This window comes from Theobroma umbraticum, unplaced genomic scaffold (assembly GCF_002168275.2).
Source record: "Theobroma umbraticum cultivar Fairchild unplaced genomic scaffold, ASM216827v3 scaffold_30.0, whole genome shotgun sequence".
Taxonomy (NCBI): Eukaryota; Viridiplantae; Streptophyta; class Magnoliopsida; order Malvales; family Malvaceae; genus Theobroma; species Theobroma umbraticum.
In genome coordinates this window covers 7,632,445-7,645,813 of record NW_018397254.1, presented here as the reverse complement: position 1 = coordinate 7,645,813, position 13,369 = coordinate 7,632,445, and the positions used below count along the sequence as shown (strand labels likewise).

The following is a 13,369-nucleotide window of genomic DNA, read 5'->3' as shown; positions in this document are numbered from 1 at the left end:
AAAATAACTATAAAATGAGTCTCTTTCACTCTTCACTCTTCGTGCATAATGGTGGAAGAGAAAATAATTTTTCAAACTCCAATAAATATAGTAATGAAATCCTTAACAATAGTGCAACACTACAATTTATATTTAAAATTTATAAAATAATTTATTTATTTTTAAAAATTAAAAATATAAAAAATAAAATTTATATAATAAAAAAAAGAAAAATATGAAAAGTAAAAAATAGAATACATATATGACATCATAAAAAAATAAAAAAATATAATTAATGGTTCGTAAAAATTTGTGAAATAAAATTTATAGAGATTTAGAATGTATGAGTAAATAGCATATAAATAAATAAATATTAATATTAATGATATAAATTAAAAAAACCTTTAAAATTGAGCCAAACATATAAAATTATTTTTTTATTATTTATTTATATTAATTATTAAATTAAAAATTATTTTAAAAATTATTAAAAATTTATAAATAATTTAAAAATTTTATATATTATATAAAAAAATTTAAAATTCCTATAAGGAGGCTCCGTGTAACTTGTTTGAAACTTTAGTCAAGTTTTGTGTAGCGTTGTAGTCTCATGTTCGTAAGACTAAGTAAACGTAAATGAAGTTTATTGATGATCGGAGCAAAAAAATATTAGAGAGAATAAATAAGTATTATATTTCAGTGAAAGAAAATTAAAATATTTAAAATCTACGTACAAAGTAAATTATTTGATCCGATAAACTTGATTTGATTACTTTTTAATGATTCTGAATGGTGCTATTTATAATAATTTATTAATCTAAATTTAGTGCGCAAGTAAATGTAATTACGAAAATATCTAACCTAAACTTTCTTAGAACATAAAATAAAATAAAATCTTAAAACTATACTTCATTGATGAACAAGTTATCAATAAAAAAGATTTTATTTTTAAAAAATAGTTCAATTATCCCATAATACTTTATTTAGTTGCTAAGACGACCATTGATGTACCCCTACATGTGAACTAACTCGATAATCTATACGAATTAAACTAATTACGGATTTACGGATTGTAACACTTCATCTAGAGGTGAAGCAGGTAAAATACTATTCAACAGCCAAATGGAATAAGCAATGTGCTCAAATTTGACAAAATATTGGTAAAATTATTCAACAGTCAAATGGAATAGGTAATGTGTTCAAATTTGACTAAATATTGGAAAATCATTGGCCAAAGCCAATCAATCAAATCTAATGAATGAGCCTTTTTTCCATTAAAATGAAAATCTCAATTACGCAAAATTTTTGGTGCTACATGTCACGCGGTGGAAGAGGAAGGACCCACATTACGAGAAAACTGGTTGAACCCTCAAGGGCGCAAGAAATGAAAAAAAGAAATAAAAAAACTTAAAAAAGAAAAAAATCCAGCGAAGCTAAGTAGCGCCTCACAGAAACATTCCGTTGCTGTGTTTGTTAAATAAAGCACGCGAGATCTTAACCTCAAAGTCTCGCTTTCTATTTTCCTCATTGTTTTTTTTATCATTTCCCGTTCCCACTCTCTCTCTTGAAAACCAGCTAAAATCTTCTCTTTCTCTCTCTAACTTTCTTTCTTTTGCTTTCTTCTTCCTATTTCTTTTAGCTGCAAAAAATTAGGGCTAAAAAGGCAGATCTCTCTTCATCTTCTCCAATGGAAGCGCAGTGCATGGGATTCTTGCATTAAGAATCTGGTTCTTTTACGAAATTTTGGAGTCATTTTGATTGATGCTTTCTCTTTGAAACTGGTGTCTGATGGAGTCATTTATTTGGAGCCGCAACGCCAAGCCAGACGCGTTGCATTTCCTCTTGGCGGTTTACTTCGCGTTCGGTTTCGTTGCCGCCAGGTTCTTCCTTGACAAAGTCATTTTTCGCGTAAGATTCTTTTATCTCTGTCTTTGTGTTCTTTGATTCCTAAATGAGTTATTGCTTTTTTAGTTTTCATAATATTTCGTTCTGTATGGATAAGCTTATAAAGGATAGAAATTTTTTTAATTCGAATTGAAATTCCTCGCATCCAGAAGGCCGTTTTCAACTTTGGTTGATTATACAGAAGTCCATTCTTTGAATCCTGGTTCTCTTTTTTTTTTTTATGCTTATATTTGGAAGGAAAGTTATCTTTAGTGGTTGAGCTTAATTAATAGTGCGTTGACTTGAGTCTTGGTCTGGATATGTTAATAAAGTATGTCGCTACTGAAAGAACAATAATAAAAAAGAATGAAAGAACGAAAGCATTGTAAGAATAAATAAGATAAGAGAAGAAAAGAGACGGGGTATAATGGTAGTTGGATGGCACCAGGCAATTCAGTCGTTTTCAGGTTAAGATGGTCACATCCAAGGTCAATTTCCTGGAGCTTTACATATGTAAGGATGATCTTTTGATGAAATGGTTAGATTTAGAGAAAAATGTGCTTAAGCCTTGAAAAGGTTATAGAAGATGGTGAGAAGAAGCATGTGCTCTGTTAATTGAAGTGTGTTAAGGCCGTGTTTGATGCATTAGATTACGGATAGGATATGAGTAACTTTCCTTTTATTTATCACATTTCTTTTTTATATGCACAACTGAAATGTTTAAAACCCCTTTTGCATCATGGTATTTATGTTGAATTGCTCAATCCTATGGAAAGAAAGGTAGGATTCCATAATTCCACATGGACAGGATTATGTAGGATGAGATGAGAACGTTTTAGTCATATATAAACAGACAAAATGAAAACAATTTACTTATCCCTATTGTCTTATCCTACCATAATCATAATCTGTTACACCCAATCCAACCTAAAATTTTGAGGATGAGATTTCCACTAGAAACCAAAGTGCAGGGAAGATATTCCTTGTCTTCTGGAAGTCATTGTGCAATGTAAGTACTACTAACAGATAAGTGTCGTTTTCAATAATTAGATTTTTCAAATTGTTTCTACCTGCTTTTCAATCGAAGTTTGAGCCTCTGTTTATAAACCTTGAAAAATAATTGGCTATTTCAGCAAAACTGAAATTTAAGGAAATCTTTTGCCATATGTGTGGGCTGTCTTGGAATTGATTTATCTAAGTTTTCAGAGCAGAGGATTTGCTTGCAGTGTATTAAGTAAAATGTCTCAAAATCCTAAATGAAGTTGTTACTCCAAGTGTCCTTGTGTCTCAGGGCTTAGGCATGGGTGATTTCAACTATACTTGTTACACTGATAGATAATTATCCTTTTGCATAAAAGCTCCTGATAAGTGAAGTGTATGTTTCACCAAAAAGGTGTATCCTCATGATATATTTCAAGAAATATTATGGGAATGTATGTTTGGTTCAATTGGGAATTGAAGAAACATTTCGGTTCCTAAATCTTGCATTGATGACTTGGGTACTATATGGTCATTATTCATGTTAATAGTCAGGTGGGGAGATATCATCGCAATACAATGTAGAATCACAGAATTCTCTTTGTTGCGTTTTCCAGTATGATGCCTTAGGATATGTAGATCTCCCATGATATTTCAGAGTTATAAAATTATTATCAAGCCTCATTGAAACAAAATACAAGGATATCGTGGAATTTGGATTAGAGAGACTAAAAGAAGTGTGTCAGGCCACCACAATATTTGCTATCCAAGGATTTGGTAACTGTTCAGAAAGTTCTCTCTTGTCCAGCAACACTTTGTGAGGTGGAAGTTTAATCAAATGCATTTGTACCGCATTGATTCAATTGTACCCAAACAAGGTGTAGCTGTAGAAACCTTTATGATGTACAGCAGGATCGTGTTAAATAAACTTTTGGAGGCTTTGGCCAAAAACAAAAATGAACTTTTAGTGGCAGTTTCTTAATGCAGAGACTGCTCCTCCCTGACATTTCTCCATCTTGTCATTGACTACATCTCTCATTATCTAGCCTATGCATTCATGTTAAACTTTTCCCCCTCTGCTCTTGAAAGCAAACATGCTAGTAATTCAACGGCTAGCTTTTGCTTTCAATATCTTGTAAAAATTGAATTTTAAGTTATGGATGAGCATTAACTTGCTCCAAGTATTTTCCTACTAGAACTTCTTGGAGGCAATTCTACTTTCCAAGTGAAGAAGCAAATATATTGCAGTTTAAAGTGGCAAGTGTAGGGAATGGATAAATGAGCTTTTATCGGCTAAGTAGCCAGCAATCTATGCTTCAGTTCCATAAGTTGATTGTTCCTCAATCTTGATATTTGAAATTTCTACTTTCATTAGAAATGATGTGCGTCTGTTTGAAAGTTCTGCTTAAATGTAATGCCTTGCTTATGATAGTAAAGAAAGCAATAACTTTGTTTAGTATATTGGTCATAATACACAGTAGATCAGATTTGTTCTTTCAATAGTTTCATTTCATATTTATATTACATGCAAGTGCATCTGCATAAAACTGGGTATAAAAAACTTGATCTTTTGTTAATACAAGTTGATTTTTCTTTATGTTCTTTAAGAGGTTGGCTATCTGGTTGTTGAGTAAGGGATCTGGTCCTTTGAAGATGAATGAGGCTACACGGGCAAAAATTGTGAAATGCTCAGAGTCTATGTGGAAGCTAGCCTACTATGCTACTGTTGAAACATGTGTTCTCAGAATCACCTACTATGAGCCATGGTTCAGTGATACAAAAGAGTACTTAAGGGGCTGGCCAGATCAAGAGTTGAAGTGAGTAACCTATATTCCTGGACTTACATTCAGCTGTTGTATTTATCAATCTCATATTTTGTGCTTGTATGCAGTCTTATGACATTTTTACTAAGATATATTGTCTTTGTCACTAATTGACAGAAAGTTGCTGTTTGTCTTAAATGTTGAGGCTCTACTTTTCTGATCCTTACATTGATATTGCATGAAAGGCTCTTCTCTTGTTTGTAATTATTCTTTTAAGAGAGGATGGCCAAAACTATTATTGCTCTTGTATTTAGGGATTAAAATGCTTTGATAACCACTCTTCTATTTACGGATGGAAAGGATGTATCTGTACTCAAAAAGCAAAAAAAAAAAGATTCCCTATCTTATTTTCTAATTCAGACAAATGGTTTATTTTTGTATGTGAAATCTGTGCGTTTTATGTGCTCAAAATGTTTCCCCTTTTTTTTATTTAAAAAAAAATCTGTTTGAAATTAGTTGTAGACAATTGTGTAGAAAAGATGGTATTTATTTGCGTGCACCTCTTTGTAAAGCTTTTGTGAATGCGTAATCTTTCTTGTATTAATGTATTTGAAAGCGAATTTGCATACAACATCTGATTTTTGTTGTTGTCTTTCTTGTTTTGTTTTTAGCACCCTTTGTCCTCCTATCTGATACAAATCTTAACCTTTTACCTTTCACTATTAGCAGATAAGCCTATGTTAAACTCATTGAGGTACACATTGTTATCTTCAAATGAGCTTGCGAGCTTGTTTTACTTGTCATTTGATTTAGTCTCTACTTTTCATTGGTGTTGGTTTAAATGTTCTCTTACCGTCCTTTGAGTGAATGTATCAGTTTTGACTCTGGAGTGTCTTGCTTGTCAACATCTCAAGGCAAAACATTTTCTCATGGGATATTATTCTCTTTCAAGGAATAAATCTGCTTTATCAGTATTTTATTGAAAATCATCTGCCTTTCCGTTGATGCATGGCCCTACTCATTTTGTTTCGTTCTTTTTAAATTTCCCTTTTCTTTGATTGCACAGTTCTGCATGGTGTGGAGTACTAGGGCTTCTTACACCTACTGACAACCTATTTGAATGTTAATGTCTTCCATTTTTTTTGGTTCAGTCTTCCCTTAAGCCTTTACTACATGTGCCAATGTGGATTCTACATCTATAGCATTGCGGCACTCCTTACATGGGAGACTCGAAGGAAGGATTTTGCTGTGATGATGTCTCATCATATAATTACTGTTATCCTGATTGGATACTCATACATTACAAGGTAACTTACCAGTTTCTGTGGAAGTGCGCCAAATTGCCAATCATTACCACATAGCAGAAAAGCAAATATTCTTTTGGTAGTCATTGTTGCTTACCTCTTGGCATCTTTGGAATCTCATCATTGGACCATTTTCTCTAGATTGCATAATTTTGATCTGGATATCTAACCTTTGGTTGTAACGAATTTTTAGTATTCCTTGTTGGTTTTTTTTATTATCATTTTGAATGCTACATTTTGAAAATTTTAATATTTTCTATTAATCTATACAAAGTTTCTAAAATTGTTTGCTATCTGTATCCATATATTGTGGGGTACAATAGCTGACAAAGTGTATGGTATGGTCAAATTAGTGCATCCCTGGTTCAATGTGCTATCGCTTTGTTGTTCTTTCAATTTACTTTCAGCAAGCCTCAATAAGCAGGCAGATTGTTGTTCTTTTAAAATCTTCTGTGATATGTTAACTTTTTTCATCAAATCATGGTGAAAATGCAGGCATTTTTCCACTTCTTCATTGCTATGATCACTTTCATATCCTCAGCATCTTATTTTAATGTTGCAAGTGCTGGAGTCATTACCTAATCAATGACCAAGATCAATGAAAGCTATTACTTGCAAGTTTTTAGGAATAGATGCTTACATCAGAATTGAGGAGTATTTAACGGAATTCTTGTGAAGGAAGAACATAGGACTTGAGAGTTTTACACTTTTCTTCATAAGAGTTGGTTTAATAAATTAAATTAACTTGAAGATATCCAAGTGGAAGAAGATTTTAATTTGCTTGTTTACAGGTTTTTCCGCATTGGTACAATTATCCTTGCCCTACATGATGCAAGTGACGTGTTTATGGAAGCAGCTAAAGTTTTCAAATATTCTGAAAGGGAGCTTGGAGCAAGTGTGTTCTTTGGATTGTTTGCCATCTCTTGGCTCTTGTTACGTTTAATATTCTTTCCATTTTGGGTCATCAGAACTTCAAGGTTTGCCCTTATGGTTAATAATTCGGTTTCAGTATGATATCTGCATAGTGATTGATCACTTAACTACTCTTGTGGTTGGCCTCTGACAGCTATGATGTGAGGGAGTACATGAATCTTTCCGAGGCATTCCCCAGATTCCTGTACTATGTTTGCAATACTCTGTTGCTGATGCTGCTTGTGTTCCATGTCTATTGGTGGGTTCTTATATGCTCAATGATCAGGAGACAATTGAACAATAGAGGGAAGGTTGGAGAAGATATTAGATCTGGTAAGCCTTTCTTTTTATCAAAATAAAAAAGGAAAAATCAATCTGTCTCTTGTTTTATGATATTAGGGAAATTGTGTGCAACTTTATGTTGTTATTCCTTGGAAATTGTTAATGCTTCTGTTTGCTATTGTCATTTAATGTTGGAAGATGTTAAAATTTCTCTCTCCCTCTCCACTCTTTCCCCCGAAACATGAGTCATAGAAAGCAGGAATGAGAGCAGGAGCAGAAGCATGAAAGTGCTGGAATTTAAAATTCTTGATAGGAAGACAATTTTAAAAGCACCTTAAAAATATATATATATATATGATGTAAAATAAATAACAACATTCCAAAGTATACCTACCAAATGTTTGGTCACATCATTTAAGTTTCTATGTAAAAGAAGGAAAACTTGGTATTAGACTTATAATGGAGAAAACTACTAATTCTCATCTAATTCTGTGGTAGTGGCTACATGTGGCTTCTTATCTCATAGTTGATATTAGACTTGTAAAACAAGGAAAACTTGCAACATTAGCCCTAAAATGTTTGAAAATAAAAATAAAAACTCTTAGATTTATAAAATTAGAATTCGGGAATTCAGTTTGTTTAATTTGCAAAAATCTTTATACACAAACTCCCAATGAGCAATTTCAGCTCTTGTCTCATCTTACTTGATAATTGTTATTTCTCTATGTTGAATGCAGATTCTGAGGATGATGATTAGACAGAAGATTTCATAAATTTTTTTGCTCTTGCTGGCAATGTTAAGCCCTGAGGAGATTACTTCTTGTAGGTTTTTCTCTGCACTCAATTGGTCATATTACTTTGGGGTAAAAATCCTCTATTTGTTTCAATTTTTGATTGATTCTTCTCAGGATAGAGATGTAGGAAGTAGGATGATCAAGCATGCCTTGATTTCTTTTTTACTGTATAAACGATAGGCAATTACTGTATAATTGTTTTCTTTGGATAAACTCCTGTTTTGGGATTAGTCATCATAAGGAGAAATGAATACAAGGGAAGGTTATCTTTGTTGAATGTGTCTCTTTCTCTTGTTTTTAGTAACACCTTTGAAACTGGATAGGCTGCCCTTTTTTTTCTTCTGATACTTCTAGAGGAAGATGCTTTTCTAGCAAATATGAACATATTAACTGTAAATACGAAGTAGAAGATAAGTTTTTATTGATGAGCGCTAGTAAATTATTTTTATTCTTTTTAACTCGGAAATTAAGATGTATAAATGTGCGTTGCTAAATCAACAGGTATTCATTTTGGTAAAAGGTTGATGAGTATATATATAAACTTATAATTGGTCTTACTTTCTACATTTTTACGTTAACTTTCATCTTAAGGAAAAGACAATGAGAAGAGGGTTTAAAACTCTTTAAATTTTCTTTTGTAAGTAAGGTGTGATCATACTTAAAAATATTGTCTTCACCGCTTTAATTTCGTCAAAGAAACAAACAGGGAGAAAACTGTAGAATAACATTTCAAAGCGGCTAGGCTGCTCGGCTGAGCTAGCCAGTCTTATCACAAAAATTTCTTGTCTGGGCACATGCCGCATTGCTTCGATGAAATTTCTCCAACGCTGTGGCTTCTTCTCGAGGGAGCATTGCCTGCAATTCGATTGTTGGGTTGGATGCAACTTTTGTTTGTGGATACCTTCCCGACACGAAATGACATTTTTTGTTCTGCTGTTGTTCGGGTTTTGGAATAAGGACTAGGAATCAAAATTAAAGTGTAATATGGGTGTAGCGGAGGAGGGGACAACTATAAATGAGCATGTACCTTGAATCATACATGTGTGGAAAGTGGGATCTCCGTAGACCCGATTACCGTTTTGTAAAAAGAGGATTATTCTTCGGATTTTGGTAACTTCTTTCCAGCACAAGGTCATTTTTATCTTATAAACAGTTGAGGCCTGATGGCGATCTTTTGGTGGAAAACAATCACTTCACCAAAGACACAGGAGAAAAAGAAACTTTCCAAAGTTAGAAAGAAATCACCGTCGAAATAATTAGTAAAATACGAACATTTAATTATGATCAAGACCTACACAAAATAAGGTTATCTGCCTTAGGACTTACTGATGTGAACCTACTCTATGATATATTCAAATATGTCTACGTACTTATTCTAAGATCATGAAATCATACTTTATTCGGTCAAACCATATTTATTTTTATTTAATTTGATTTTAATTGTTTTTTCTCATGTTATCAACCTCAAATAAAAACAAAACCCCAGCTGTCACGATCTAATCCTCTTACATGTTCTAAACGCAGCGTTGCGTCGCCTGTTTAAGGCTTCACCGTCCAAATTCAAAGCATCGCTTTCACACCCCAGTTGACCTGTGCCCTATGGTTCGGGCAGTATTATAGAAACGGCTGCAATCTGCGATGTGGCGACTTGGGTTTTACTTTCTGCGCCTGCATGTATTGTTTGGATGCTTGCTTTCCCTCCTCTAAAAGACGTTTCAGAATTTGACTCCAAATTCCAGTGGTCAAAGCCTCGGTGTTTCTTTATTAATATTTGAATTTGTCAAAGCAAGAGGGATGCTTCAGTCTGTTTCAAGTTGGTCTGTCGTACGTATCCTTACAGTTGCCCGCTAACTGTTTCTCCGCTGTCAAGTAACAAACTGTCAAACGAAAACAAACTGGCGACAGCAAGTGCCCCTGGTTGACGCCGTAGAAAGGGTAGCTGTCATGACCATGACAACAAACTGTCAAACTAAAACGGTTTGAGAAAGTCTTAGAGTAATTGCAAGAGCTAGAGTTGTCAGCGAAGTTTAAATGCTTCCCCAAAACTAGAATGGACGTTAATGCGAAAGAGTTTTCTATTTCCTAAGTTCATACGGATTGGCAGTTGGACTTTTTAATTTTTACCCTAATTTTCACTTGCACCAATTACTTGAAAATTTATATCAAGAAAAAGTATCATGTAAAATGATCTTTGTATATGTTGGATATTTTAAAATAATTTGTTTTTGAATTTAGAAATCATGTTATGATAAAAATTATTCGTCTAAAAATCTGTTTTATATAAACCACTAACACTTTGAGATCTGTTTATAAACCTTTGAGAACATGAATTATATTAACATCTATTCTAAAAATTAATAATTTTTTAAATATATATATTTTGCATCCTACATTTGTTTTAAAGTTATGATTTCATAAGTTTAAAAAATTTTACTTATGAGAGTTACTCTCTAAGCAATTCGATAAGACTTGTTTAAAGTTTTTAAGATACCATATTTTAAAGTATTTAGAAATGTCTCAATTTGATCTCTTTTGCTTTTACCCTAGCTATTTGGATGTCATTTTCTTAATTATGGTTAGTCTACTTGTTAGGCGTTGTGGTTTACGGAATTTTATTTTATTTTTAGATTAAGTTCAATATTGATTTGGATGCAAGTTTGACTGTTCAACAACTCACTCATTAGTTGGTGTATTATCCCTTTGTCAATGAGTAAAGTTTGAATTCCCCTCCCCCACTCTTAAAAAAAAAAAAACAATGATTTGCAAGAAAATAATATTAAATTTTAAAAGGAATTTCTTGATATTTAGAGTAGTTTTTGTAACTTTGAAATTTAACATTGTGTTTATATATGAAAATGATGTACAAACCTTGTGAACATATGAATAGTTACTTTTAACATTAAGCTGATACATGAAATCATTTATTTTAAACTATTTGGATAAGTTGTGACCTGGATATATGTTACGATGTTCGCACTTTGAATTATAAGTTAAACTGTAAATTTGAGATGTGACAAAAATTACCTAAAACATACGAAATTTTTGTTTTCAGAGACATGTATTTTAAGACAAAAATAATGAAAAGTAAATGTATCAAAAGTGAATTTATATGACCTTAATGGGGACCGTTCTGAAAAATTATTCTTCAGGAAAGGTTACACATTGGCTTATTAAGAAAGATACAAGAATATTGATAGGAGAATCTGCACTTAGCATAGTTACTGATACAGGCTAGTTGATAAGGAGATGTGCTAGGAAAACAAAATTAAATATAAATGCTTCACTTTTTTTGTTTGGAAAAAAAAAGAGATATGATTGGTGACATTATTAGATAGTTTCATGCATAAATATATAAACAAAAAGAGAAGAACACAACATTTTTCTGAAGGCATATACAAAAGATAAATAAAATTGACATAATATTTAAAAAGGCTCTTAAATTATTCAAGAAAATTTAAATAAATTATTATATTTTTATTATTTTTAATCAAATTTTTATATTTTATTTTAAATCAAATAAACTGTTATATTTTTATTTTAAACCAAATAAGTCCATATACTTTACTTTAAATCAAATAAACTCTTATTGTTAATAATTGATTTAGTCAAAATGTTATTTATCATTTTAAATTGCGTGACGCTGACATGGTATATTAACATATCATAATTGATAATTATATAACATGCTGATATAACGATAATTGATTATAGCATAATATGTTAATTTGGCATAATAATATAACCATGTGACATTTTTCACCTTCCACATCAATGCTACATAGATATAAATGATAAGTAGTATTTTGATTAATAATAATTAGTAAATTATTAATTATAAATACTTATTTGATTTAAAATAATAGTATAGAGACTTAATTTAACACAATAAAAGAATGGTCAAAAGACCTATCCCATCCCCGTACTCTTTAATTTTATTTAATTTAGTCCCTGAACTCAAAATAAAAGCAATTTGGTAATTAATTTTGAAAATTTATTCAATTTAGTCATTTCTCCCAATAGCATCTAATTTGGTAGTTAAAAAGGATGACGTTAGCCATGATGTGGCATATTTTGATAACATTGTGTTGAGATGATGACGTAACATGCTATGTGGCACTAACGTCATGACATGGCAATGCCAAGTGACACTAATATGAGAATATGATAATGTTGACATGGTAGATGAAAAATTTCAAAATAAAAAATTCTATTACGTCATAGGGACTAAATTGAATAAAAATATATAATACAGAGATTAAATTAAATAAAATTGAGATGTTGATGAACCAAATTGAAAAATATATTTGACAAATACAAGTCTTTAAATAGATTATTGATATATTTATTAATAAATTAAATATTTAAATGTAAAAGATTTATGGTATTAAAATATATATATTTTCTTACTTGATTATTTAATTATATAATGATGACATTAATTTATCATTTTTTGTAAAAATTAAGTTTGAATTCTCCTTCTATAAAAAAATTTAAAAAAATTTCATATCTAAAGTTAAATTTAGATGAATAACTGCATTACGTTATAATAAAATAATATAAAATAATTAAATAAATTATTTTTTCTTTTATTTATAATAATGTAAATTTTCAATTTAAAATTTATTTAATTTAGTTTTCAACTTGAGCTAAGCTCAAATTAGCAAAATAAGCTGATTTAGTTTTTCTTTTCAAAAAATGACGAACAAAGATATAGAGTTAATGATGATTATAAAAATAATTCTTCATTCTAACTTGCTTAATTTGGATATAATAAATCTCTTATTGCAACTATAGAATTTGAGCTCCACCTTTTTAATTTTTTATTTATTTTTTATGTTTTTACTTTTTTAATATTTCAAGTTATATTTTGTAAGTTAAAATTTTTTATATTAAAGACTACATTTATGATTGATAAATTTAAATATAATTGTAAATATTTATGCCATTTTATTTTATTAATAAATTTTTTATATATCTAAATTAATAATTTAAATTTAAATTTAACAGAATTGATTATGGTATTTGAACTTAAATAAAATTGTTTTATAAGAAAATTTGAGTAAATTTAAATAAAAGGTAATTTGAGCAAGAGTTGAATAATTTCAAATGAATGGGTATTTGTAAATTATGAAAGTTGAATTTAAATCTATCTATTTTACTAATTTGAGTTCAACTCAAGTTAAAAACTAAAGTTAAATAAAATTTAAATTTTTATACTATTACAAACAGAAGAAAAAAAATTATTTTGTCATTTTATATTATTTTATTATAATGTAATACAAGTTACTCATCTAAATTTAACTCTAACTATACAATTTTTTCAAAATTTTTTTTATAGAATGGGAATTCAAATTTAATTTTTACAAAAAAGATAAATTACTGTACATATTCTAAAATTAAATAGTCAAGTAAAATATATATATATATATATTTTCACGCCATAAATTTTTTACATTTAAATATTTGACTTTTT

The 13,369-nt window shown here is 30.3% G+C and overlaps 1 protein-coding gene across 1 annotated transcript; it reads left to right on the top strand.

Annotated features, from left to right (window-relative positions):
* Positions 1-1,472: 1,472 nt before the first annotated feature.
* LOH2 (LAG1 homolog 2) lies at positions 1,473-8,173 on the top strand. The gene is made up of 6 exons (XM_021433223.2): positions 1,473-1,887; positions 4,450-4,658; positions 5,756-5,911; positions 6,700-6,885; positions 6,975-7,153; positions 7,840-8,173. The coding sequence occupies exons 1-6, from the start codon at positions 1,768-1,770 to the stop codon at positions 7,857-7,859; spliced, it is 870 nt and encodes a 289-aa protein (XP_021288898.1). The 5' UTR covers positions 1,473-1,767; the 3' UTR covers positions 7,860-8,173.
* Positions 8,174-13,369: the final 5,196 nt, after the last annotated feature.

What these genes read in the sequence shown, in the direction of transcription:
- LOH2 (XM_021433223.2), top strand. Translation starts at nt 1,768, where the DNA reads ATGGAGTCATTTATTTGGAGCCGCAACGCCAAGCCAGACGCGTTGCAT. An exon ending in TGGCCAGATCAAGAGTTGAA is followed by an intron (nt 4,659 to 5,755) that starts GTGAGTAACCTA and finishes TTTTTGGTTCAG; the next exon opens with TCTTCCCTTAAGCCTTTACT. An exon ending in TGGAGAAGATATTAGATCTG is followed by an intron (nt 7,154 to 7,839) that starts GTAAGCCTTTCT and finishes TGTTGAATGCAG; the next exon opens with ATTCTGAGGATGATGATTAG.